The sequence below is a fragment of the Tursiops truncatus genome, chromosome 4 (genome assembly GCF_011762595.2).
Source record: "Tursiops truncatus isolate mTurTru1 chromosome 4, mTurTru1.mat.Y, whole genome shotgun sequence".
NCBI lineage: Eukaryota > Metazoa > Chordata > Mammalia > Artiodactyla > Delphinidae > Tursiops > Tursiops truncatus.
The window spans coordinates 75,478,341-75,506,167 of record NC_047037.1 but is presented as its reverse complement, the minus strand read 5'-3'; the positions used below and the strand labels follow the sequence as shown (position 1 = coordinate 75,506,167).

The 27,827-nt window shown below is 50.6% G+C and overlaps 1 protein-coding gene across 4 annotated transcripts in view; it reads right to left on the bottom strand.

Annotated features, from left to right (window-relative positions):
* Positions 1-11,162: 11,162 nt before the first annotated feature.
* Positions 11,163-27,827, bottom strand: part of ADCY5 (adenylate cyclase 5) — a 157,402-nt gene continuing 140,737 nt past the window's right edge. For 2 of the 4 annotated variants that reach the window (XM_073804160.1, XM_073804163.1), the window contains exons 16-22: positions 27,125-27,154; positions 25,967-26,099; positions 19,472-19,735; positions 18,210-18,414; positions 17,793-17,838; positions 15,240-15,364; positions 11,163-13,560 (exon numbers count right to left, since the gene is read on the bottom strand). In XM_073804160.1, coding sequence (XP_073660261.1) covers positions 12,824-13,560; positions 15,240-15,364; positions 17,793-17,838; positions 18,210-18,414; positions 19,472-19,735; positions 25,967-26,099; positions 27,125-27,154 — 1,540 coding nt within the window. In that variant the 3' untranslated portion in view covers positions 11,163-12,823. Of the gene's footprint in view, positions 13,561-15,239; positions 15,365-16,359; positions 16,559-17,792; positions 17,839-18,209; positions 18,415-19,471; positions 19,736-25,966; positions 26,100-27,124; positions 27,155-27,827 lie in introns of those variants that run through there. The other 2 variants (XM_073804161.1, XM_073804162.1) reach the window with 2 other exon arrangements.

Here is a 27,827-nt window from a genome sequence, read left to right as displayed (position 1 = left end):
ATGGTGGAATGAGACCCACATCCTGCCCAGTGAAGTCAGCAAGTTAATGAACGTTGAGAAGGCACTTTTTCTGCATGTACTAAGAGGAGAAATATAAGTGAAAGGTGACATTATACTGAAACCTGAGATGATTTACCATGTTTTCACATATGTTACCGCCTTTTTGCTCATTTCCTTAGCGCCCTGACAGTGCCAGTTTGACTATGTAGGGACAAGAAGACTCCCCTGCCCGACGTGGAGGAGGGGCTGATGCTGGAAGTTTGACATCTACTCCAGAACGAGGAAGAAGGTGGGCTTCTCCCCCTCCCCACTTTTCCCCTGATTATAAACCTATAGCCCACTAAGTTCTCGGGGTGGCACTCCCTTGCCTGCCTGTTTGTATCTCTCACAAGCGTCTTATACTAATAAATCACATCTTGCCTGTCCCTTTGCCTCTCGCTGAATTCTTTCTGCGCCGAGACAGAAGAACCTGTGCTTCATTAAGCCCTGAGATGAGTTCTGAGTTTTCAGCAACTTACGCTCTACTGAGTCCCAAGACAAGTTGTACGGTTTCATGAGGAAGTATTGTCCAGGAGTACTGTTTAACTTTTGTATCTAGATCTTCCCATTCGAAAGCAGACAACTCTTGTGATTCAAAACTCAAGGGTACACCCCAAAATGGCATCTTTCAAATCCAAAATGGTAAACCAACAAAAATCTCCGAAGTAGTGAGCAGAGTGTGTGGTTTAGGCACTAGATGAGTATCTTCTACAGTTTGATTGTTTTTGGTCTTGTGCACAAACCAGTATTCATCTGCGTCTGGTTTCTGACTGGTAAAATCAAGAGTACTAGAAGGTGACAGGCAGGGGTGTATTAAACCATATTCAAGGAAGGCCATTAGCAGGGGTTGATTTCCATGCTTTCACTGTTTCTTTAATGGGTAATGCTTTTAAGTTTGGAATTTTTGCCCCAGGGCAAAGCCTAACCTGTATAGTATAACTGTCTTTGTTCTCCCTGGTCTCACATCCACCCACACCTCTGGGCCTCCTACCTTCTGCCATATCTCTCCTCGGACAGTTACTGGATGTTCTCTTCAGGGTCAGAGCAATAGAGCCGGCAATGTGTAAGCCTGCTCTGGTGGTATTTTAATGTCCATTCATCTAGGTGCAAAGGTACCTTTGGCATTTAACTTAGTAAATCTCACCCCAGAAGGGGATGGGAACTTCAGGCATGTATAAAAAGCCATGCTTTAGATGGGTGTCCCCCATCTGACTGTCTAGCATCTGGAGAAAAGGCTTTTTCAAGGTCTCTCCGGATACCCTAGTCTCAGAAGACAGTTTAGAAAGCTGGGTATTTAAGACTTAAGTGGCCTCGGTATCCATTAGAAAGTCCAGAAGTTGACTTCCCACCTGGGGTTCCATATTGATGGATGCAGGATGTAAAGGAGCCCCTGGTCCCTGTCACTCTCAGTCACTGTCATTTTCAGCTCGCACATCTGATCTGCCTCCTGTTTACCTTCAAGAGTCTTATTTGGGGGCTTCCCTGGTGGTGCAGTGGTTGGGAGTCCACCTGCCGATGCAGGGGACACGGGTTCGTGCCCCGGTCCGGGAGGATCCCACGTGTCGCGGAGCGGCTAGGCCCGTGAGCCATGGCCGCTGGGCCTGCGCGTCCGTAGCCTGTACTCCGCAGCGGGAGAGGCCACAACAGTGAGAGGCCCGCGTACCGCAAAAAAAAAAAAAAAAAAAAAAAGTCTTATTTAGGATGTGACAGTCTCTTTTCCAGTGTCCCTCCTGTTTGCAACATGCACATTGGCGGGGTCCCACTGTTGAGTGCCCCATTCGAGTGGGAGTTCGGGACTTGAGGCCTCCTACCTTTTGCCGAGTCCCTTGTGAGGGTCCTCGATTTGATCTAGCTCTCCCCTGTGTTAAGGCAGCAGCCTATTTTGCTCTCCACTGTTCCCTTTTCTCCTGAACCTGGTTTTTGCCATGAAAAACTTTGAAGGCAATTTCAACAAGATGAGACACAGGCAGCCCTAGAGCCCCTTCCACCTTCTGCAGTTTCTTCTGTGTATCAGGGTTGCTCTCACCAAAAGTCATTAAACATCTTTTCAATTCTCATATCCACCAGGGAGCTACCCAAACTCAGGTAGGGCAATCCCACCTGGGTCTTAGGGTCTATATCTGCATGTTGCCTATAGGCTTTAAAGACCCTTTCTAGAAATTCTGAAGGATCCTCATTCGGTTTCTGTTTTACCTCCCGTACTCTATTAAGGCTTCTTTGTTTTGGCACCCTCTTCGCAATCCTGCAAGAATGCAATCTCGATAATGTTCAGCATTCTCGTCCCAGTTAGGGTCCGTTGTTGCTATAGCTAGCTACACTTGCAGCAGCCTGTACTGGGTTACCAGGGGCTTCTGTATGAAGCCCATCTATTTCCTCCCTAGCTTTATCCAGCACCATTCTATGTTCTTCTGAAGTGTGGAGGGAATTTAATAAACTTTCAACAACTGCCCGGGTTGTGGGTTTCAGAAATCAGAAGGACACTTTCCATTTTCGGGGGGTCATCTCTATAAATTGGCATATTGTTGTTTTTGTTTTGTTTTGGCTGCACTGTGCGGCATGTGGGATCTTAGTTCTCTGACCAGAGATCGAACCCGGGCCCCTGCAGTGGAAGCAGGGGTCTTAACCACTGGATCGCCAGGAAAGTCCTGGCATATTGTTCTTCTAATCAATTAAACCTGAAGTTGAAAAGGGGGCGTGGACCCAGATCAATGCCATCGGCTGCTCAGTCTCAGCATTTATACCTCCAATGGGAATTTGCCTTGACAGTGGGATTGCCCTACCAGAGTTTGGGTAGCTCCCTGGTGGATATGAGAGGGGGAGACCATTCCTATTTCTCGATCCTCAGAGACAGGGGGGAAGGGGGCCTGAGACTGTGGCTCAGGCACTGGCAGGGAAGGAGCAGCAGCCTTATCATATGGGGGTGGAGGAGGAGCAGGCAGAGTGTTCCACTGAATTAACAGCAAGTCGTCCTCCTTTTCATTGGGATCAAGTAAAACAGGCTTCTTTGCCTTCCCCTTCCTATTGGATTGTAATCTTATTTTCTTTGTACAGGTTTACTCTGATACAATGACATAAAAGACTGTACATAAGGTATTTCATTCCACTTTTCTTCCTATTTACAAAATAAATCTAGTTGCAAAATTGTAGCATAATTTAGACAGAAAGATAGACAAGATGAAAAGGCAGAGGGCTATGTACCGGATGAAGGAACAAGATAAAACCCCAGAAAAACAACTAAATGAAGTGGAGATAGGCAACCTTCCAGAAAAAGAATTCAGAATAATGATAGTGAAGATGATCCAGGACCTCGGAAAAACAATGGAGGCAAAGATCAAGAAGATGCAAGGGCTTCCCTGGTGGTGCAGTGGTTGAGAGTCCCCCTGCCGATGCAGGGGACACGGGTTCGTGCCCTGGTCCGGGAAGACCCCACATGCCATGGAGAGGCTGGGCCTGTGAGCCATGGCCACTGAGCCTGCGCGTCCGGAGCCTGAGGCCACAACAGTGAGCGGCCTGTGTACCGCAAAAAAAAAAAAAAAAAAAAAAGATGCAAGAAATGTTCAAAGACCTAGAAGAATTAAAGAACAAACAGAGATGAACAATACAATAACTAAAATGAAAAATACACTAGAAGGAATCAATAGCAGAAAAACTGGGACAGAACACCAGATAAGTGACCTGGAAGACAGAATGGTGGAATTCACTGCTGTGGAGCAGAATAAAGAAAAAACAATGAAAAGAAATGAAGACAGCCTAACAGACCTCTGGGACAACATTAAATATAAAAACATTCTCATTATAGGGGTCCCACAAGAAGAGAGAGAGAAAGGACCCAAGAAAATATTTGAAGAGATTATAGTCAAAAACTTCCCTAACACGGGAAAGGAAAGAGCCAACCAACTCCAGGAAGCACAGAGAGTCCCATACAGCTTAAACCCAAGGAGAAACACCGCTGAGACACATAGTAATCAAATTGGCAAAAATTAAAGACAAAGAAAAATTACTGAAAGCATCAAGGGAAAAACAACAAGTAACATACAAAGGAACTCCCATAAGGTTAACAGCTGATTTCTCAGCAGAAACTCTACAAGCCAGAAGGCAGTGGCATAACATATTTAAAGTGAAAAAAGGGAAGAAGCTACAACTAAGATTACTCTACCCAGCAAGGATCTCATTCAGATTCGATGGAGAAATCAAAAGCTTTACAAACAAACAAATGCTAAAGGAACTTCTCTAAGTGGGAAACACAAGAGAAGAAAAGGACCTACAAAAACAAACCCAAAACAATTAAGAAAATGGTCATAGGAACATACATATTGAGAATTACCTTAAACGTGAATGGATTAAAGGCTCCAACCAAAAGACACAGGCTCACTGAATGGATACAAAACAAGACCCATATACTGTCTACAAGAGACCCATTTCAGACCTAGGGATACATACAGAATGAAAGTGACGGGATGGAAAAAGATATTCCATGCAAGTGGAAACAAAAAGAAAGCTGGAGTAGCAATACTCATATCAGATAAAACAGACTTTAAAATAAAGAATGTTACAAGAGACAAGGAAGGACACTACATAATGATCAAGGGATCAGTCCAAGAAGAAGATATAACTATTATAAATATATATGCACCCAACATAGGAGCACCTCAATACATAGACAACTGCTAACAGCTATAAAAGAGGAAATCGACAGTAACACAATAATAGTGGGGGACTTTAACACCTCACTTACACCAATAGACAGATCATCCAAACAGAAAATTAATAAGGAAACACAAGCTTTAAAGGACACAGTAAACCAGATAGATTTACTTGATATTTACAGGATATTCCATCCAAAACCAGCAGATTACACTTTCTTCTCAAGTGCACACGGAACATTCTCCAGGATAGATCACATCTTGGGTCACAAATCAAGCCTCAGTAAATTTAAGAAAATTGAAATCATATCAAGCATCTTTTCTGACCACAACTCTATGAGATTAGAAATCAATTACAGGGGAAAAAATGTAAGAAACACAAACACATGGAGGCTAACAATACATTACTACATAACCAAGAGATCACTGAAGAAATCCAAGAGGAAATCAAAAAATACCTAGAGACAAATGACAATGAAAACACGACGATCCAAAACCTATGGGATGCACCAAAAGCAGTTCTAAGAGGGAAGTTTATAGCAATACAACCCTACCTCAAGAAACAAGAAACATCCCAAATAAACAATCTAATCTAACCTTACACCTAAAGGAACTAGAGAAAGAAGAACAAACAAAACCCAAAGTTAGTAGAAGGAAAGAAATCATAAAGATTAGAGCAGAAATAAATGAAATAGAAACAAAGAAAACAATAGCAAAGATCAATAAAACTAAAAGCTGGTTCTTTGAGGAGATAAACTAAATGGATAAACCATTAGCCGGACTCATCAAGAAAAAGAGGGAGATCAAATCAATAAAATTAGAAAGGAAAAAGGAGAAGTTACAACAGCAATGCAGAAATACAAAGCATCCTAAGAGACTATTACAAGCAACTCTATGCCAATAAAATGGACAACCTGGAAGAAATGGACAAATTCTTAGAAAGGTATAACCTTCCAAGACTGAACCAGGAAGAAATAGAAACTATGAACAGACCAATCACAAGTAATGAAATTGAAACTGTGATTAAAAATCTTCCAACAAGCAAAAGTCCAGGACCAGATGGCTTCACAGGTGAATTCTAACAAACATTTAGAGAAGAGCTAACACCCATCCTCTCAAACTCTTCTAAAAAATTGCAGAGGAAGGACCACTCCCAAACTCATTCTATGAGGCCACCATAACCCTGATACCAAAACTAGACAAAGATACTACAAAAAAGGAAAATTACAGACCAATATCCCTGATGAATATAGATGCAAAAATCCTCAACAAAATACTAGCAAACATAATCCAACAACACATTAAAAGGATCATACACCATGATCAAGTGGAATTTATCCCAGGGATGCAAGGACCTCAATATATGCAAATCAATCAATGTGATACACCATATTAACAAACTGAAGAATAAAAACCATATAATTATCTCAATATTCAGGAAAAAGCTTTTGACAAAATTCAACACCCATTTATGATAAAAACTCTCCAGAAGGTGGGCAGAGGGAACCTACCTCAACATAATAAAGGCCATACACGACAAACCCACAGCAAACATCATTCTCAATGGTGAAAAACTGAAAGCATTTCCTCTAAGATCAGGAGCAAGACAAGGATGTCCACTCTCATCACTATTATTCACCATAGTTTTGGAAGTCCTAACCATGGTAATCAGAGAAGAAAAAGAAATAAAAAGAATACAAATTGGAAAAAAAGAAGTCAAACTGTCACTGTTTGCAGATGACATGATACTATACATAGAGAATGCTAAAGATGCCACCAGAAAACTACTAGAGCTGATCAATGAATTTGGTAAAGCCGCAGGATTCAAGATTAATGCACAGAAATCTCTTGCATTCCTATACACTAATGATGAAAAATCTGAAAGAGAAATTAAGGAAACACTCCCATTTACCATTGCAACAAAAAGAATAAAATACCTAGGCATAAACCTACCTAGGGATACAAAAGACCTATATGCAGAAAACTATAAGACACTGATGAAAGAAATTAAAGATGATACAGATAGAGAGATATACCATGTTCTTGGATTATTAGAAGAATCAATATTGTAAAAATGATTATACTACCCAAAGCAATCTACAGATTCAATTCAATCCCTATCAAATTACCAATGGCATTTTTTTTTTTTTTTTTTTTTTTTTTTTTTTTTTTTTTTACAGAACTAGAACAAAAAATCTTAAAATTTGTATGGAGACACAAAACACCCTGAATAGCCAAAGCGGTCTGGAGGGAAAAAAACAGAGCTGGAGGAATCAGACTCCCTGACTTCATACTATAGTACAAAGCTACGGTAATCAAGACAATATGGTACTGGCACAGAAACAGAAATATAAGTCAGTGGAACAGGATAGAAAGCCCAGAGATAAACCCACGCACCTATGGTCAACTAATCTATGACAAAGGATGCAAGGATATACAATGGAGAAAAGACAGTCTCTTCAATAAGTGGTGCTGGGAAAACTGGACAGCTACATGTAAAAGAATGAAATTAGAACACTCCCTAACACCATACACAAAAATAAACAACATGGATTAGAGACCTAAATGTAAGACTGGACACTATAAAACTCTTAGAGGAAAACATAGGAAGAACACTCTGACATTAATCACAGCAAGATCTTTTTGGATCCACCTCCTAGAGTAATGGAAATAAAACCAAAAATAAACAAATGGGACCTAATGATACTTAAAAGCTTTTGCACAGCAAAGGAAGGTACAAACAAGATGAAAAGACAACCCTCAGAATGGGAGAAATTATTAGCAAACGAATCAATAGACAAAAGATTAATCTCCAAAATAATAACAGCTCATGCAGCTCAATATTAAAAAACAAACAACCCAATCCAAAAATGGGCAGGAGACCTAAATAGACATTTTCCAAAGAAGACATACAGATGGCCAAGAAGCACATGAAAAGCTGCTCAACATCACTAATTATTAGAGAAATGCAAATCAAAACTACAATGAGGTATCACCTCACACCAGTTAGGATGGGCATCATCAGAAAACCTACAAACATCAAATGCTGGAGAGGGTGTGGAGAAAAGGGAACCCTCTTGCAGTGTTGGTGGGAATGTAAATTGATACAGCCACTATGGAGAACAGGATGGAGGTTCCTTAAAAAGCTAAAAATAGAATTACCATATGACCCAGCAATCCCACTACTGGGCATATACCCAGAGAAATCTGTAATTCAAAAAGACACATGCACCCCAATGTTCATTGCAGCACTATTTACAATAGCCAGGACATGGAAGCAAGCTAAATGCCCATAGACAGATGAATGGATAAAGAAGATGTGGTGCATATATACAGTGGAATATTACTCAGCCATAAAAATGCACGGAATTGGGTCATTTGTAGAGACGTGGATGGATCTAGAGACTATCATACAGAGTGAAGTAAGTCAGAAAGAGAAAAACAATTATTGTATATTCAGACACATATGTGGAACTTAGAAAAATGGTACAGATGAACTGGTTTGCAGGGCAGAAATTGAGACACAGATGTAGAGAACAAACGTATGGACACCAAGGGGGGAAAGTGGTGGTGGGGGTGTTGGTGGTGGTGAGATGAATTGGGAGTTGGGATTGACATGTATACACTAATATGTATAAAATGGATAACTAATAAGAACCTGCTGTATAAAAATAATAAATAAAATTCAAAAAAAATTGTTTTGGCTATATGGGGTCTTTGGAGTCTGGGCTCATTCAAATTATCCCTTAGATATGCATCTTTACTATATAGGGCCATCATCCAAAGCACAACATGCATCCTGTTTTTCCATACTGAATTCCCCTCAGTGCACACCATGGGAGCAACAGGCAGTGGCTGTCGTGACTGGTAGCTTGATTCTTGAACTGGAATGGCAGGCGACATTCCCTTTCCACAATCCCAGTAATCAAATACCACCTACGTGTCAGCTGTCAAGGCATTCATAGGCCCTAGATTGGTAATCAAAGTGTAGACAGAAGACATATCCTGAGGGGGCACACAGAATGCCAGACCTATTATTAAGCTTTTAGGAGATGGTCAAGCTAGGGGCCAGTGATGAATTGGGAGATTGGGATTGACATGTATACACTGATGTGTGTAAAATGGATGACTAATAAGAACCTGTTTTATAAAAAAATAAAATAAAAGTCAAAAAAACTGTATCATAATTTAAGGATCCATTTTCAGGCCATTTTGGTCTTAGGCCTAAAGCCATGCAGTGTTACCAAAAAATAGCATCTTTTTCTTTTCCATGGATTCATAACTGAGATCTCCCCAGTTTTGGAGAACGCAGCCTAGAAGGCTGCAAGAGGGAACTGAATTAACATTTCCGATTTTGAAGGGGCTTTACTGCCAGGTGCTCACAGCAACAAAATCTTTCTACCAGTCCTTGCTATGGTCACCAAGAAGCTCAACCCCCAACAGCCAGTTCTTAATAAGTAAGACAACCCAACACAGACATGGATAAACAAGACCAAGACAAAACCAAACCAAAACCGCGGGAGTCCCAAGCCTTTAACCCAGGTTCAGGGTCCCTCAGCAGCTGTAACCTTTTACCTCATCTGCCACAATCCCGCCAGGTGGGCCTCCAGCCCATGATCTGGTCAGGCTTGCACAGGTATGTTTCTTTAACAAGGTTTACTCATCCAAAAGACATCTTCCAAACTGTTCCTTCACTCCAAAACGAAACTAAGCGCCGGAGGTCAGCGGCGCCTCCCCGGGTAAATCCGGGGTAGTGGGTGGGAGAGGTCGCCCCTGGAACAAATGGCCCAGGCAGCTACTTGGACTTGTCTACAGGCTCTCAATACTGGCAGGGGGCTGATGAACCATGGGCAAAACTCCGTTTGGACTTACCTTCTGGCTGGCTCACCAAACCTGTTACGGAACCAGGTTCATACTCACCGAAGCACAGCAAGCCGAAACGCTGAGACGCCAAGGTTTGCAGCAGACAGAGGGTTTATTTGCAAGGCAGCTAAGAGATGAGACGGGAGAACACACCTCAAACCCACCTCCCCAAGGCAAGGGGCTCGGGGTATTTATATAGGATAACCAATAAAGAAGCAGGGCGGTATGAGAACCAGGGAGTGTGGGGAAAGGTGATTGGAGAAAGGTGCAAAAATCCTTGTTCTGCGCAAGCGTAACTAAGCTACAGGCCTCTGCTCGGTCAAAAGGTCACTTGCGCATGCCTAGTTGAAGGGTTGGTGGTTAAGAGTCTTAACCAGCTCAGCTTGAACCAGAAGCAGCTGACTCTAAGTTTCTGGAAAACAACTCGGGCCAATATGTTATTGTTTCGGCTACGTGCAGATTGGAGGACACGCAAGTCTTTTGTAGCAACAATTAAAATGACCTTGATTAGCGAAGGCAGGTTACAGGTGAAATGGAATTGACTAACAATTACCCATGGTTTCACTCCAGCCTGAAAAGATCTTCGAATTAAACTTTAGCTCTATGCAATTACATCCTTCACCACGCACATTTGAATTCCTAATGCCTATTCTCTTTGGGGCAGGAGACCTGCCTAGGACCAGGACTACCACATCTGTGTCCCCATGTGGCCATTTTGCAATGAACCCCAGTGAAGTGTCTTTCAACGGTTCCTTCATTTTCACTTGTGTTCAATTTAAGTTGACCAAGCCCCTCTCGTTTTATTTCCTGAACCCAAATATAACCCTGCATTTGATGGGTGCAGCAGCTGGGAGTTGCTGAAAAGTGTCCCCTGGCTTCCTACCCCCTTTCCCTTCCTCTCAGGGGAGGAGGAGTCCTGGACACATGTGAACTTACTCCCCTGCGTGGGCTTACCAGACAGGCCCGCTTTAATCTCATCTGTTAATTACCAGCTGTGTGGACTTAGGCAAGTAACTCAACCTCTCTGTTTCTTCATCAGTGAAATGCGGTGGCCAGGATGATTAAATGACATCATGTTTGTAGTGTGCTTATCCCATGCTCTGGCACACAGAGTGCCTAATAAATGGTAGCCCTTGTTCTTAGCTATCCAGGTCAAGTCAGTTCACCTCCTGCCTACATCTCCCCCACTGCCACCTACTTGGGTCCTTTCGATGATCTGTGTTCCCTCTTGTATTTTCAATTTTCATTCACTCAGCAAAGAAACATGTTTGGCTCACCTGTTTTAAAACATCCTCCCCTTGACCCTGGATCTTTTCTGGTTCCATCCTCCATCCCTTGTCCCCTTCACCCCTGGCCCCTCTCCTCATCTCTCCATCCCTCAGCCTCCTGCACCCTGGCATGTCAAAGGTCACCAGTCCAAGGTCACCAGCGTTCTCCCACCTGCTGCTACAATGACTGCAGTCTTCAGCTGACATTCTCGCCACAGCAGTGCGCTGTGTCCACTCAGGGGCGCTCTCCACCCTCTGAGGCTCCCTCCGCAGTGCCTCTCCTGTGCTGAGTGCACTGTTCTTCCAGCTGGAGCCAGGCCCACGGCCCAAGATGTAAATCAGACCAGGACACGTTACCAGTGAAAGTGTTTAATAGTTAAATTAGTTAAATAGACTTTTCAATTTCCATGGGAAATCATAATTGTATTCATTTTTGCAAGAGCAGGGATAAAAAGTGTGCACACCCCTTGGAGGGAATGAAGAGCTAGCACTACACGTTGTCACCAGTCACTGCCGGGATGGGGAGGATGGGTCCCCACAAGGCCAGGGAGGCCATGACCAACAGGGGAAACGCCGGAGAAACTCAGCACACGTATTACTCAGGTTGGGAGCAAAATGAAAACCCAGCACCACTGGCGGGCCATATGGAGGGGTCAGGGACTTGAATACAACACCAGGGAGAGAGCCGGCCCCTCGTGACAGATGCAAGAGGCGTGATGCAGAATTCAGAGGCTGGAGCAGCAAAAGCACAGAGAGACTAAGGCTGCCAGTTTTAGGTCCATAAGCGTTGCTTCTCAGAGCTGTGTTCAAACTGGGGTGGGAGACAGTGTGTGGAAAGGGGAGGGTGGTGCTAGTGTCCAGTGAGAGGTGGTGCAGGTGGGCATCAAAGTAACATTTCGCAGCTGGCATGTAGCTGCCTCCTCACCTCCTTCAAGCCCATGTTGGAGGTAAGAATAATGCTGCCCTGAGAAGCAACGAGAAGATCTGGGCACAGGACCAAAGGATTCTGTTTGAATATGTCTCTATAATAGTATATCATTTCCCAAATGCCTCCCTCATAGGGTATAAAAAATAGAGCTTTTTCTTCGTATATTTGACTGCTCCCTCCCCCCAAAACAAAACTCAGACAAAACGAAATTTCTGCTAGCTTTGCCCCATGGACTCGGAAGCTGGCCTCTACTCTTTCCTCTGTCTGGTTTGCAGGTGGAGAGCAAGGCCACCGCCCTTTCCTTGCCTGAGAGCTGCACATTACATCCCCAAGTCTGAGGGATCATCTCCAGAGAGAGCCACCTGCACCTCGGCCAGCAGAGGAGCCAAGCAGGCGAGGTTTCCTCACACCCCCAACACCAGCTGAGCTCTCAGAGTTGCAGAAGCTGCCTCTCTGCAGGCAGCAAACGCTGACATCTCAGGGAGTGGAAAGGTGGAAGGTGGCCGAGCTGTCCACGGCAGGTTGAGGCTGCTTCCCTTGATTCCGACTTGGCCTGAGATGGGAAAGAAGCTTTTGTCTTCTTTTCATTTTGTTTGCATTTTACTTAGGGGAAGTGATGTGTGTGTGTGTGTGTGTGTGTGTGTGTGTGAAAGAGAGAGAGAGGTGGGGTAATGTGTGCATGCATCTTCCTACCTATGGTACCCCGAAAGGACATGCTCACTGTTCTGGTTGGACCTGGGGAAATCTGAAGTGAGGGAAACAGGTGTCCTGAATGAGACCAGTTCCGCAGCATAAACACACACACACACACACACACTCCAGTACACTGACATACGTACAGTACAAATGAGCACAAATGCCCTGCTGTGCACAGCTGTTTTCTAATATAGAGAATTTACAAAATATAGAATTTGGTATATTTGTTAGATCTCCAAGGTTTTCAATAATACAAAGTAAAAAATACAAAAAGACAAGTTGGGATCCCCGCCCTCCCTCCCCAGTGGCATCCTGCTTTGCCTGTGGGTTTCTTACACGCATACAACTAGCATAGTCTAAAGAAGGGCACAGAAACGTGTTTTGTTTTATTTAATAAATATTTTCTTTTTCTCAGAACCGCCACTCCTTGCTCCGGGGCCTCTGGCCTCCCCCTCGCAGTTCTGCCCCCTCCAGGGGCACCGGCTGTGTGTGTCGGTGTGGGAGGAGCCCGCGAGGAAGGCCTCGGTCCCTCCAAAGCCAGCACTCCTGACCCGGGCCCCCTCCACCACGGAGCAGGGCCTCGGCCTCGGTCTGAAGTTTAACGGCTCACATAGAAAAGCAGCCCCAGGGCCCGAGGCCAGGTGGCGCCGCCTCCCGCCCGCCGAGGCCGTGCTCCCGCGGCGCCGCACACAGAGATGCCGCGCGCCCAGGCCCCTCCAGCGGCGCCTCTCCGCCCGCGCACGCGCCGCAGCACCCGTTAGAAAACGAGATTCCGACCGAGTCTGGCGGCGTCTACTACAGGGGGAGACATCTTTGGTCAGCTTGGTGCTCGCAGGACGCTGGCACCCCGGGGCCTGGGACGGAGACCGCCCGCCCGCCAAGGCAGAAGCTGCTTCTGGAGTCAAAGTGGAAAATCTCAGGGCGGCTTCGTGGGCTGGAGCGAGGCTTCCACCGTTTCTCTGGAGGCCAGGCTGCCTGGCGTACGCAGCGGCTGCTAACTGGGCGGGGGCCCTCCGTTGAGGAAGTATGTCATCATCTCGCCTTTGCCCTTGACCTTGACCACACCCCGGCACTCCAGCTGGTACGTGTTGGCGGCCAGCACCTGGTACATGTCTGTGGTGACCTAGGAGGCAAACGAGGAGAGAGGACAGGCCATTCATGACCTGAGCCCTGACTGCCTCCGACTCGGAAGGATGGGCGGCGTGCCCCTGCGGGGCGGCTCGTCCAACGAAGAGCCTCAGAAACGGGAAGGACGGCAGCACCCACCCCTGCTGCGTGGCGTGGCGAGCACCTCGCGTGTGCCTGCGGCCCGCAAACTGCCTGCCATCGTCCACAGTGGGAGAAACGCAGACGCTGAGGGGAGGCGCTCAGGAGCTCACAGCCGTCTGACTCCCCACAATCAGTGCCCAAGGGTTTACCAAAGTCTCACTCCTGAGTGATCAGAAAGTTCTAGAAACCAGTTTTTCACCACAGACAGTTGGAGAACCACTGCTGATCTCATTTCATCCTGTGAGGTAAGAACTATGATCTCAGGCTCATAAAATCTAAGTCACTTGCCCGATGTTACGTAGCTAATAAAGGCGAGAGCCCGGATTCACTTCAGATGCCTGTCTCTGCTTTGGCTTTTGGAACAAAGAGGAGAACTCACAGGTGGTTTCAGTAATGACACAGCACTACTGCAGGGCGAAGGGCCAGAGCAGGGGGCACAGGAGCAGCAGGACGACGAGTGCCTCACCCCAAGGTGATCCAAGAGCCATTTCCGAGCATCGCCAGCACCCGCCCCCCGCCAGCGCCCCCATCACACGCCTGCTGTCGGACCAGGGAGGAGGGGGCAGCATGTTCCGTGAAAGGTAAGCCCCATGCAAAGGCGAGGTGCTGGGTTGTCTTGTGGTTACTGACTGAGCCCCTCACACCTGTCTGTGGGTGGGGTTGGAGGCTCTGTAAACACTCATCCTATCTCCCCATCTCCCTTGAGGACCCCCACTCCCATCCTGCTGTCCCTTCCCCCGCCCCCCGCTTTGGCACAGGGATGGAGGTGAGAGAAGGCCATCTGGCCAGGGCCCTCAGGCAGCACCCACAGGCCAGCCCCTTTGTTCAGAGGCCCCCCAGGGGAGAGAAGTTAGGGGCCGGTTAAGCAGCGTCCGTGTGAGCAAGGACCTTAACAGTGGCCCCCGAGGCCGGGGAGGCTAAATGACCGGCCACAGCCTCACAGGGACCCGGGGGTGTCGGACTAGAGCCCAGTCCAGGGCCTCTCTGTGTCAGATTGGAGCAGAAAGAATCAAGGAAGGCCTGAGAAAAACAAAGAAAAGAGGCTGAAGAGCAGCAGGCCTGGGAATCCCAAGCACCAGCGCAAAGGATGAAGAGGGGAGAACGTCTCCAGGTCTCTGGCCAGGCGCCTTGGCTGTTGAGGCTGGTGGGAGCGCCATCCCGGGACCAGTGGCCTCGTCTGGTTCTCACAGCTAGGCCCTGAGTGCTGTGGGCTCCATCTGGCAAGACCCTGCTCGTTGCGGCCGCCTCGTGTCCGCTCTGCGTGCCTGGTGGCTTGGCATCTGCAGCTGGCTGCCCTCATCCCCCCCAGTTCCTTCTGTGGCCAGTAGAGGGCTTGCACAGGGTAGAAGATCTGTCCAAGGTACCGACGGACCAAAACACAATTGTGTTCTCCAAGCTTCCAAGATACCAGCGCCAACTGCCCCATCACCCTCAAATCTGGCTGCGGAAATTCTGACTGGGAACAGCGGGCGGCCTGCCGGAAGACCACTTAGCCTCACACAGAGGTCCCCACAGGGGTGCTCCTGCACTCACCTGGATGCGGTCGGGCACGCCGGTGCTGTCCATGCGGCTGGCCACGTTCACTGTATTGCCCCAGATGTCGTACTGAGGTTTGCGGGCCCCAATCACCCCAGCCACTACGGGGCCGATATTGAGCCCTGCAGGGGACAGAAGTGAGAGTGCTCATCAGGGTTCAGACTGACGCTTGCCCTGCCTGCCCTCACTACCGTTCCCCCCCACCCCCGACTCTTGGCCTGAAGACACCCAGGGTCCTCCCGCCCTGAGGCTGTGCCTAACCCCACAGCTGCCACTGCTCTGCTCCCATCGCATGCTTGCTATCTTGAGACCACAGGAACCCAATCACATAGCCGCTGCTCCTGTGTCCTCGCCACCCAGGCAACGTTCAGCTCCTGCAAATCCACCGCTAGACTGCCCTCTTCAAAGTTTCCAGTAACCTCTGCGTTGTCTGATTGCCTTTCCTTAATTCTCCCTCTCTCGGTGGCATTTAAGTTTTCACCTTCAACTCGGACTCAATATACCAGACTCGCCATTTCCTTCTTCCTTGCTCCTCTGTTTGTTTCAGGGGTGCCACCATTCTCGTTCTTAGAACCTACCTCCTAGCCCCCCTCCCTGCCCCCAGAGTCTCCTCTCTCCAGGTAATCCTCCCTCAGGCCTCTGAGCCAGGGCGGTGATGCTGCCGCACCGTCCACATGGGCTCTCCCTCTGCATCTCTCTCCTACGCTTCTGCTCCGGTCTGTCCGCCTTCCCAGTCCCGCCCAAGACAACACTGAGCAGCCCTGCCCCTGAGCCTCTGCCGTGCTGGTCTCCACCTCAAGTGTCCTTCCTCCTTCTCTCCTGGCGAAGTCCTTCCTGGACACATCTGCCTCAACCGGCATTCGCTAGACATTTCCTGCCCCATCTCCAAGCCCCAGGGTGCTCCCTCCTATTACATAAACTGTCTCTCACACTGTGCCTTATTAAGCCTCACTGTTGCTTAACTCTTGTGTGTGAGCAGCAGGCCCACGAACACAGCAGAAGCTCCCACATACACCCCTTGGCCACTCACTAAGTCAGAAATGTCATCAGTTTTCAAAACTGTTTCCTCCACGACCCTCCTCTTTGGTCCCATCAAACCACATGTAGCTTTTTACCTCATGTGCTATTCCCAGGCTGGACTGTCGCCCTCACTGGCCAAAAGCCACGCTCCCCAGGGAAGACGTTCCTGAGTCTGTAGGACGGGATCTGCCACACAAGGCTCCCAACTGCCTGCCCAGCTACTTATCTGCCTGCCACTCAGTCCCCAGTCCTGGTCCAATGAAGGAGCTGGGGCAGCTCACAGAAATAAGTACACACTGGGAGAAAAGTGCAGAAGAGTGCGGATGAGGGAGATGGGGTGAAAGGAAAATAAGAATGGCAACATCCCAGGAAACCAAGAGTGACATTAACACAGAAGCACAGGCTGCCCGTCGGTTAAAGCAGGCCCCCAGCTGGATCTGGTTTGGCTTTCCAGCAGCCGATGCAAAACGAAAACCTGGTCCAGTCCATAGGCATGTGTCCACAGGCCCACACGGCCAGCTCCTCGGGGAAAGCCCAGTTCCCAGCACTCGGGCCGGAACGAAAGGTCTCCTGAGGACATGCATGATCACAATATTGACTTTTAGGAATCCAATATTTCAGTCTAATGTGCTAATTTGTAGAACTGAAACACCAGTATTTTTGTTGGTGAATCTCTGTTCCTTTTTTACAAAATTTGAAATCTGAATAATTTTTGGCCTGAGATATTTCTTGGAGGGGGGGTCGATCATACAGTAAAATTTTGACAAGAACAAAGGTCTGCCCTTTTGGAAAGCATTCTTTACCTCCACCATCCTCAGCAGGAGGAGAGAGCAATGCTCGACAAAGCGGTTTCTTCTGAAAAAGGAACACTTACTCTGAAAGCCTGGGCATCCTTGGCAAGATACATGCTAAAAAAACAAACTGCTGAGACACCTTGAACCTTATCAAGCAACACAGAGTTGTGATTCTGAGATCATTTTGTGGATATAGCAGGGGAGCGAACAGGCAAGTGTGCTGATGTACGTGGGTTTTCTCTGCGCTATTCTTTCAGCTCTTCTGTGGAGCTGAAATGTGTCAGAATAAAAGGTTGGGGTAATAAAACAACAAAATTGAATACCAAAAGGTGTACGGCACAGGGAATATAGCCAATATTTTATAATAACTTTAAATGGAGTATAATCTATAAAAATATTGAATCACTATGTTGTACACCCGCAACTAATATAATATTGTAAATCAACTATACTTCAATTAAGAAATAAAATAATAAAATTAATACAAATAATGAAAAAAAATTATATAGGGTTTTGGTTCAAAGATTTTCTGAACAAGTAGAGTATGGCTCTGCCTGTTTTAAAACTGACCCAGGGCCTCTGCTCAGAGCTCCCCACTCTCTCCTGCAGCAGCCCTGCCTCCAGGACACCACAGCATCTACGAAGCTCCTCAAAGCCACACAGCGAGGGCCAAGGCATTTGACAAAGAAGGGATCCAGGGAAGATATGCGGACTTGACTTATCTCCACATCCTCACCATTTCTTTCCCCAGTTCGCGTAGACCAGAAGAGCTTTCACAGCACCTAGAAGATCGTGCTCACGTGTGCACAGAAACCACTTGGAGCTCAGTGATAACCTGTCTCTGAGCTCCCGCCTCTCCCACTGGGGGCCCCTCTGCCCTTGGCGCACAGCATCCCCCCACAAAGCCTTTCTGGCAGGCACAGTGAGTGGGAGAGGCAGGAACTCGGAAAGAGGGTGTCCAGTGCTTACCACCATGCAGAGGAGGCACCTCCAGGCCCTGGGAGAACTCTGCTGTGTGATGGGGGCCTACCCCCACCCCTCGGGCAGGGACACACTGCAGTGTCAGCCTCTGCTTGGACTGGGTCATGGTGGCGGCAGGGGGGATGGTGGGTGGGAGTCCCAACAAGCCCTCGGGACTCCAGGCCGGGCTCACCGATCTTCATCTGGAAGTTGTTGAAGGAGTGCTCGTTGATGTACTTCATCTGGTCCATCAGCTTCATGGCGAAGTCAGCCAGAGCTTTGATGTGGGTCTTGCCCACCTTGTCATAGGTGGAGTCGTTGAGGCCCGAGGCGGCCATGTAGGTGCTGCCGATGGTCTTGATCTTTTCCAGCTGCCTGAACCGATCCTCACTGATGATCTGGACAGATGGAGGACAAACTGGGTCACCCCCAAGCTGGGCACTGAGGTCTGCAGGGAAGTGCAGCAGCACGGCCCCTCTTGTCGCCTCAGTTCACACAGGGGGCCCATTTCCGTCACCAACTCAGTGCAAAGCCCTGGTGCTCCCCAACAGTCTGGGCTTCTCCAGCACTTACCCTGTGGCTGTCTAGTGGCTGTGGGCTATCTGTGAGCCCAGCCCCGTACAAGAGCCCCCGGGGCCAGGTCACTAGTCACCTCTGGGGCTCTGTCCTCCGACAGGGACTGGCAGCCATCTTCCCCTTTCCCGGCTCAGGTCTCCATCCCTCCCAGGGAGACCTCCTCACCATTGTCCAGCAGGACACTCTCCTCCTGTCTCCAGGACCTGCCGGAAGCCTGTCCACACCCATTGCAGCCAACTCCAGTTACCCCGCCGCCCGGGAGTCTCGGGGCCTGCTTCTGACACTGCCTGATCCCAACTCCACGCCCCAGCCCCTGTATTCCCGCTGGGCTCGTCCCTCTCACGCTCACTAGGCGGTGAGCTCCCAGCCCCGAGACTGCTCTACTGGTCACAGCATCCCCAGGTGGCGCACACTGGGTGCTCAACAAGGGAGTAATAAACCAAGAAGAAAATGTCTTTGTTTCTGCCTCTGCTGTTCAGGGCTTTGCATCTTTGTCCTGCCTCCTCCTGGAGCCTGGGAACTCCTCCTCCCTCGGACTCGCTCAAATGCTGAGTCCCAGCCTGAGCCCCATCCAGTCCTAGCTGGCATGAGAGGAATGGCGGGTGATGGGGACGAGTCAGCCAGGCGGGGCTTCGATGGGGCAGCCAGCGTGCACAGACTGCGAATTCAAACAGCTGGGCTGGAACTCCAGCTCTGCCGCTTGCAGGCAGTGACCCAAGGCAGGACGCTTAACGTGCGGGGGCCACGTCCTCCCCATCGTGACGTGGTGATGGGGAGGAAATGTATGCAGGTGCCTGTGACAGTGCCTGGGATACAGAGCGCCTGACGCCTCTGCTCACATCTGGTGATGGGAAAGGGGGCGGCGGGGCCCGGCCGCACCTCGTCAAAGTCGGCGATGATCTCGTTGAGCAGCCTCAGGCACTCGACGCCCTCGTTGTTGGCCTCCAGCTCCACGTAGAACTCGGAGAAGTTGGCGATGGAGGCGAACATGACGGCCACACACTCACACGACTGATAGTAGAGCTCATCGTTGCGCCGCTCGCGGGCCAGGAAGTGCGCGGCTACGTCCTTGGGCAGGATGTTGTGCAGCAGCCGCCGGTTGTAGGCCTGCAGCTCCTCCATCTCCTCCTTCTCCTCGGTGGCCTGGGACAGAGGACTCGGTCAGAGGGAGGGCAAGCATCGTGCTGCTCAGAAAAGGCAGTGCAATCCGCCCACGTGCCAACGCAGGCCCAAGATTTCAGCAACTGCTGACTTTGCATCCTCGCTGCTGTCTCTACTTCCTGGTTTTCTATGAAGAGCATCTCTTACTTTGACCAACAGAAAAGAGAGATCTGTAGGTAGCTAACTCTTCCCGCCTACCTCTTGGAAAGCGACGCCTATGAGAGCATTGATCCTGAAGGAGGGAACCCTGAGTGGACACAGGTCCCGGAGGAGAGGCCGGAAGGATCCTGTCTGCCCCAGATGAGGAGAAGGCAGGAGGGTAAAGGGATGGTCCAAAACCACACCCAAATGGCTCTCCAGCCACCCAAAGGCTCCTCGACCTTCCATTTTCCCCTTCATATCGGGAAATGTGATCGGAAAGGCGGTTTGAGAAAAATCACTTTAGCAGACTGACCACAGAGGAAAGGGCTCGAAGCACTGCCCGTTCTCCCTGGTTCCCTGAGAGCTGACTCATCCCAGGGCCAGACGCAACCCGCAGGGCCAGGAGGTGCAGGTACCCCGAGGTTCCCACCTGGGCGGGACAAGGACATCACTGATGACTTTGGTTCTCCCCTAGCTTGGGTCCTGGGTCTGGGACAAGCTCACTCTCCAGGATAAAGGGGCAGTGCAGAGCCCTCGGGTCAAGAGGCCAACAGTGGCCCACAGGCTGAAGCACAGAGGTAGTCCTGCACCTCGGCATGCGACGAGCCAGATGACCAGAGTGTTCAAGGGACACGGGGGTACAGACTGGAGTCTGCAGGCTTCCTCCCCTCGATGGCAAACGAAATGGCCCCCTGAACTGGGGGTGGCCGTGTTGGTAAGGCAGGCAGGCAGGCAGGCAAAGGATCACTGGCAGGGCTGTTTAAAGGATCCAGCCAGCCCGCCTGGGCCTTCCCTAACTACACATGGAGGCCCTTCTATTCACTGCAACTAGAACATCCAAAAGGGCCAGGACTATTTCTCAGGGCCCCGGATCTCCCGGTAGGCGGTGGCTGCCTACAGGGAAGGAGCTGGCACACCTGCAGGACTGGGTCCAGCAGGGAAGGAGAAAGCTCAGGGACCCTAAGGCTCAGGGTCTAAGCCTTGCCTCTGAGGTGAGAGGACCCACTGCATTCCTGGAGCCACTGGAAATGTGGCCACAAGGATGGGGATCACACCCGAGGAAGCTCCTGGACCCTCAGGTGCCTGGGGGCGGTCCTCCTGCCAGGTGACCTCTGCTCCTATGAGGTGGGACAGTTTGACCACCCCCCTCCCCATAAATAAGGGCCACCTTCTCCTGCTCAGGAACGGGTGTGCCAGAGGGAGAAGGCTGGAGCGGGAATCCCCTGCTTCTCGCCTGCTGTCCCGTGGAGGAGCCCAGCTGGTCCATCTGCCTCTGAAAATGCACCTGACTGCCCCCACCCCTGCTCCCCACATGTCTGGGGACGCTGGAGCGCCTCAGCTCCTCGGATCAGCCTGCAGGTGGCAGAAATGTGACACGTGCCTTCCCAGAGAGCCTCTGCCCAACATGGCAGGCAGGGTGGCTGTGGAGGCTGTGGGTGGGGACTCAGGGAGCAGAGACGCGGCTGGGGACGCACGCCAAGCGCAGAGGCCCTGGCCAGGTATGGCTGCCACATCTGGGGAACTCTGCCCAAGACATGCAGCACAGCCAGCTGCTTCTAGGGCTGGGCTCTGCCCAGGCAGGATAGCTTAGGGGTCCACAGACGCTTGCTGGTCCTAGTAAGTTCAATGCTGTGGGAGGGGACAAGAATGGGCTCTCCCGAGAGCTGAGGCCGAGTGGAGGGGGCCTTGCGGGTTAGGGTGTGTTCCTCGTGAAGGTGCTTCAGGGAAGCTAAGAACCCCAGGCTCCCCACCTCCCCGTCAGCACCGCACCCACCCATCATGACCACAGACCCGACAGCTAAATGGGCTGCTGCATAAGACTGGGCGTGCGGATTGGACCATCACTCACCCATCCCAAGGACCTGCGTTCAGGTTATTGTTTATCCCTCCCCAAAGCCCTGGAGCACAAGGGGAGATGGAGGGAGGTGGACGCATCATGAGCCTGTCAGAGAGCTTGAGTGGAGAGAGGCTGACACACCTATAGCAGGTAGAGACACGCTCACCACCTGCCCGCAGACACACACACAGTGTGCATGGCCTTCTTAATTGTTTTCAAAATGGGAAGTGGTCAGCCACTTCCCTTCCAATTTCCCTTCCTTCCCGCCCTCGTGCAGAGCCCTCGGTGCCTGAAGAAGGAAGTGATCAGAGGAAGGGGTGCCACGTGTGGTATGTCCAGTGTGCAAGGAAGCAGGGCCGTGAGGGGGAGACGGCATGGTAGGGCAGAGAAGGGGGCTGGGGTGGGTGGGAGGTCGGTTCCGCCGAGCAAATGAGTAAATAGATGAAAGGAATGGAAGGGGAGGTTCTCACTGCCAGAGATGATATTTGCATGCGTGGAAGGGAGAAGCCTACAAAGAAGCCTGAGGTGTTGCACTGGCAATGGGGGTGCTGCTGTAAACTCACGGTTTTAAATATCAACAGACAGATATTAGAGTAGTATCCATCTATATGTATGCGTGTATGTGTATGTTTGTTTCTATGTTCCTCTATACCTACATACATTTCCTGGCTTTGTCCACAGAGAGGACCTAGAACAGTGAGCACACTGAGTGCCCTGATCTGGGTTTCTAAATACCATTCTCCACTAAAAAGAATTGGGGCACTTTGAGGGGAAAGTACGTGATGAGCCCCAGACATCTTCTTGTGCCAGAAAGTAAGAAGATGCTCAGAGAATGATGGAGCCAACTGAAGACACACCAACCAGAGCCAGGACAATTAAAGCATTAAAATAAATAATGAGAGGCGCAGAGTAAACCCCATTGAATCCGATAGGAATCCGGGAGTCTGTGCTGATGTAGATAAATGAATGACCAAGTAAATGCGAGGGGGAGGAGGAGAACTCTGCCTTACAGGAGAATGCCGATTAACAAATGCAGAAGGAATGACAGACATAGGTCATCACTGGCAGGCAGGAGTCAGCAATGGATGCAGAGGCTGGTGGGTGAGGTTTGCTGAAGATCAGAATATTGGCGTAATACCAGAGTATCTTTCCACAAAATGCTAATTGAGTACAAAGGGGAAGATGGGGACCTGACAGTGGAGAAATCTGGCAGACGCCCACTTGAGTGGGTGATCAAGGTAAATGTCACCAGGGGTGGGACAGACCAACATAGAGGAGTCCCCAGGGTGATGCTCTGAGAAGTGCACAGTGTCATTTCCACGGTTTTCCTCCAAGAAGGCATGGCCTGAGTCTGGACATGGGAAACATCAAGGGCTCTAGACTGAGAGTCACAGAATAAGGACCTCTTTAAGACTGGCAAACATGAGAGGAGAAGAAAGGCAGGAGACATGACAACTAAATGCATAGGGTACACCAGATGGGATCCAGGGCCAGAACTGGGACAGTTGACACACGTGAACAGCTCTGTGGGTGGGATGGCATTGTGGGTGGACGCTGTTGATTTCCTGACTGGGAGTTCGCACAGGGATAATGCAGAGAGTGTCCCTGCTTTTGGGAGGTAGACACTGGAGAATTCAGGGGGTTGATGGGGCATCGTTTCAGAAAAGAGAGAGAGGGGGTGACGGAGCAAATGTAGACAAATGGCTGGGGAATCTGATGAAGGGACTGGTGGCGTTCTTTATACTGTTCTTTTAACTATTCTGTAAGTTTAAAGTTATTTTTTAAAACTTCCATAAAAGAAGATAAAAATGGGGGGGGTGCATGGGTGTGGGGTAGGAAGTCAGGGAGGAAAGATAAAGAGTGGAAATGACCTGTTTCTGCAGCCACATGTGGAGAGAAACACTAACAATACAAGTGCCTGACATCGACTAGGTCTCCAAACCTCCCCAAACCCTCAGCACAGCTGGGGTCGGTGGGGGGATGGATGGGGGCAGGCTGCAGCCGGGGACGCAGGAGGCAACGGGAGTGCTTTGGGCAGATGTTGGGGCCTCAGACCAAGGGGACTGGAGGAAGTCTTGTCCACAACACACACTTTTTTCCCTGGCTGTTTTGGTTCAGGGAGGTTCACCCTGGCTGAAAGCTGGAAGGCTTCAGCTCTCTGGGAGAGACAGGCACCCCGCCTCATGGCTCCTCCAGGTCTTCCGGGGCTACAAGAAAGCTGCTATTGCCTGGGCACCGGGGAGCCAGAGGTAGGGGCTCCGGGGAAGCTCCAGGCTACTCTGCTCAGCAGGCAGGCGGCCTCGGTTTGACCCTGTGCCCTCAGGAGCTGGACAAGGCCCCGAGATGCCGGTCACAAAGATGCGGAGTGGCAGGCTCACCCTCCCTGGCCTCCGCCCCTTTCTCAGGGCCTTTGTAACAAAACAGGGTCACCCAACAGCAATCACCTTGGGAGGGGCTCCCTGGGGGCTCCTGGGGGAGGCGGGGGTGTGAGCAGAGGAGTGGAGGGGCGTTGGCCCTGGACCCCACAAAGCCTGGTCAGCCCCCAGGAGAGACCTGAGGACCTCCTGGGAGCTTCCCCAAGAAGAGAGGCGTGAGCAAGTCGGGAGGAGGCTGGGAGGCTGCTCTCTGAGAAGAGAAGGTACAGCCTCACACTGGGTAACCCCGAGGCCCCTCCCAACCCAGGGCATTCCGCATGGAAAACATGCTCCCCCAGCCTCAGGGCATCCCCACCAGAGACACCCAATAGCAGGGGCAGCCAGATGCCCCCGTCTTCACTCAGCATCCAGTGAAAATCCAGGGCCCCCTGCCCCGGCCCGAAGACTTTAATCTCAACATTACTAGGAAGCAGAGGATGGAGGAGGCCTAAGCGAGTTGCAGATGAGCTGAAGAAGTGGTCTGCACACAGGGGCCAGGCCAGGGGAGGCAAAAAAAGCCGGGCTAAGCTAGGCCTTGCAGGCGGCTGGGCTAGAATAACAGGTCTGAACCCCACCTTCACTCCCATCTAAGACCAGGCTTTCTCTTGGGGCTTCCCTGGTGGCGCAGTGGTTAAGAATCCACCTGCCAATGCAGGGTACATGGGTTCGAGCCCTGGTCTGGCAAGATCCCACATGCCGCGGAGCAACTAAGCCCGTGCGCCACAACTACTGAGCCTGCGCTCTAGAGCCCGCGAGCCACAACTACTGAGCCCGTGTGCCGCAACTACTGAAGCCCACATACCCAGAGCCCGTGCTCCGCAACAAGAGAAGCCACCACAATGAGAAGCCCGCGCACCGTAACGAAGAGTGGCCCGCGCTCACCGCAAATAGAGAAAGCCCGTGCACAGCAACGGAGACCCAACACAGCCAAAAATAAATAAAATAAACTAAACATATATATATATAAAAGGCAAGACCAGGCTTTTTCATGGGCCCTTGGGTGCCCTCTCTTGCATCTTTTGAGGTGGTCCAGCAGGTCGGAAGGGGCCATAGGGGCTGCTGCTGTAGCACCTGGAGTACCCTGTGCACGGCCCAGCAGCACCCCTCCTGCAGGTGGACACAATCACGGCGCAGGGCACAGAGCCTGGAAGGCAGAGTGCTGGCTGGGTTCCAGCCCCACCGGGGCACCCAGCACCCAGCACCTCTGCCCCTGCCTGAGCCACCTCTCATCAAGGCCAGGGCACAGCCACCTGGCTGGACTTCCTGTCGACGATCTTTGATGCCCCTTCCAGCCATCTTCCCTTGGAGGGGTCTTCAAGCCCAGTTTAGGTCACATCGAGCCCTGCTCAGAAGCCTCTGGCACCAACTCCTGCACTAACGCCTCCGCGGCCCCAGGACTGCACTCCCGCTACTTCTCTCCTCTCCTCCTGCCACTGTTTTCCCCCTGCCCTCCTGACTCCTTGCTGCCTCTGCCACAAACTGGGCCTGTCCATGCCTCCCCTCTGTCCTGGCATCTGGATGCCCACTGTCTTTGTGGCTGAAGAGCCTCTCTCCCAGGCCCATCAGAGTCCCGGTACCAGGTACTGTCAAGGGTGGGTTTGTCTGGAGCTCCAGGGTTTCGCCTCTTGGCCCCAGAGAGCAGGGAGCAGACTCGCTGGGACGCGGGGCACCGGTCAGCTGGTGAGCAGGACGCCTTGTCAGTGCAGAACCCAGGCCCAGCCCAGCCCAGCAGATGAACTGCTCACTCACAAAGTGCCATGAGGCCTGGGGGTCCCGCCCCACCCAACCCCACCCCCGACCCCCAAGCCCGGGACCACCCACCTGCAGTTTCCAGAGGAAGTCGAGGCGGGCGGTGGACTCCACCTGCTGGGCGTGCAGGTACAGGGCCAGCACAAAGACGGAGATGATGATGGGCGTCACCACCTTCAGCGCCACCTTGGTCGCGTGCTCAGGGCTGCAGGCGGGAGGGAGATGTCCTGGCACTTCAGGCCGGGCTCAGGCCTTTGTTTCTACCTCCCACTCCAGCCCCCCTATCCTCACCCTCCTTCTCTAACTGCCTGAGGTGTGCCTCCTCCAGGAAGCCTTCTCAGTGGGCAGCCCCGGCTCAGCCCCGGCTCAGCAGCCAGCACTCTTCTCCTGATGGCTCCCTCTCCCCCATCACTGGGGCGCTTCCCTCTGGTTACATCAGGGGATGAATGAGGCCCTTGTAAAAGGCAGCATGTACATCTCAGGTCTTTCTCAGTTGACAAGACAGGGGTTGTAACAGGGGAGCCAGGCAGGCCATACTGACCATCTTTGGGCAACCTTGGGCAAGTCCTCTTAACTTCTCTGAACCTTAGTTTCTTAATCTGTAAAATGGGATAACACCCATATTTCAAGATTGTGGCAAGAATTACAGACACTGTATGCAAACTCCTTGTACAGTGTCTGACAAGTAGTAGAAAATCCAAAACTGGTAGCTATTATTGTCTGACTATATTTCTGTTAACATTATTAATCCTCCCAATAAAAACAGCTGTCCCTGACCCTGCTCCTGTCCCAGCAGAGAGCCCAAACCTTGAAGGCTGTGTAGACTCCCTGCCCAGGAGCAGCCCCGAGGCAGGGCCTAACCTACACACCCTGCAGGCCTCTCCTCTGCTCCTCTCCTCTGGTGGCAGAAGGGGCACCTGTTCTCCTGCACCCAGGATCTCGTGCATGCCCCTGGGGAGAGCTTGAGGCCTGTGGAATGACCTGTGGATCCTGATGACCTTGGTCACTGAGTCTATAAATCATCTTGGGGTGGTAGAGAGATCATAAAAGAAGGGCACCTACCCAGTGAGGCCCCCTTGGTACCAAGGGAGGGGAGGGCCTCCTCCTTCATCACCCACCTTGCCACCAAGGCCCCCTCCCACCTGGGTACCGCTGGTGGCCTCTGGCTGCTCGGTGCCAAGGGCAGGCAGGGGTTGTATCAGGGAACTCGGAGAAACAGCTTCAACTCACCACTGGGAGGTCCCGTTGTTGTTGAAGTCTCTGTGAACAGGAGTTGGGGAGGGCTGTTCAGGGCTGCTCCCTGCATCAGCAGCCTCCATGCCTGCTCTGCTGCCCCCCAGCCCTGCTGTGCCCCTCTACACCCAGCTCTGCTTCCCCACGCCTCCTACTTCTGCCCCCACCACTGCTGCTCCTTTGCCACCCCCCCCCCACAGCACCCCTCTTCCCAATCCAAGGTCACTTTCAGGATGGGAGGCTTGCAGAAAGGCCAGCCCCAATTAGCATCTGGTCACCATGACCACAAATCACCCAGCCCTTACCTGGGAGCCTGGGGCCCCCCCAGCACATCCACCTGGGCTGAAGCCTGTCCCCTCTCCCACCCCAGCCAGTCGCTGCCACCCGGAGGAGGAGAAACACTACACCTGCACTGTCCAGTATGGTAGCCACTAGCTACATGTGGCTACTGAGCTTAAAATGTGGCTAGTACAGGTTAAAATGTCCTGTAAGTGTAAAATAGATACCAGGTTTTAAAGAATTAGTGTGGAAAAATGTCAAATATTCCATTAATCATTTTAAACTGACTATATATGAAAATAATACTCTGAATATATTGGTTAAATAAATACATTATTAAAATTGCTTGTTTTGCCTTTTTAATATAGCTACTAGAAAATTTTAAATTACATCTGTGGCTTGCATGATTTATCTAGTGGAC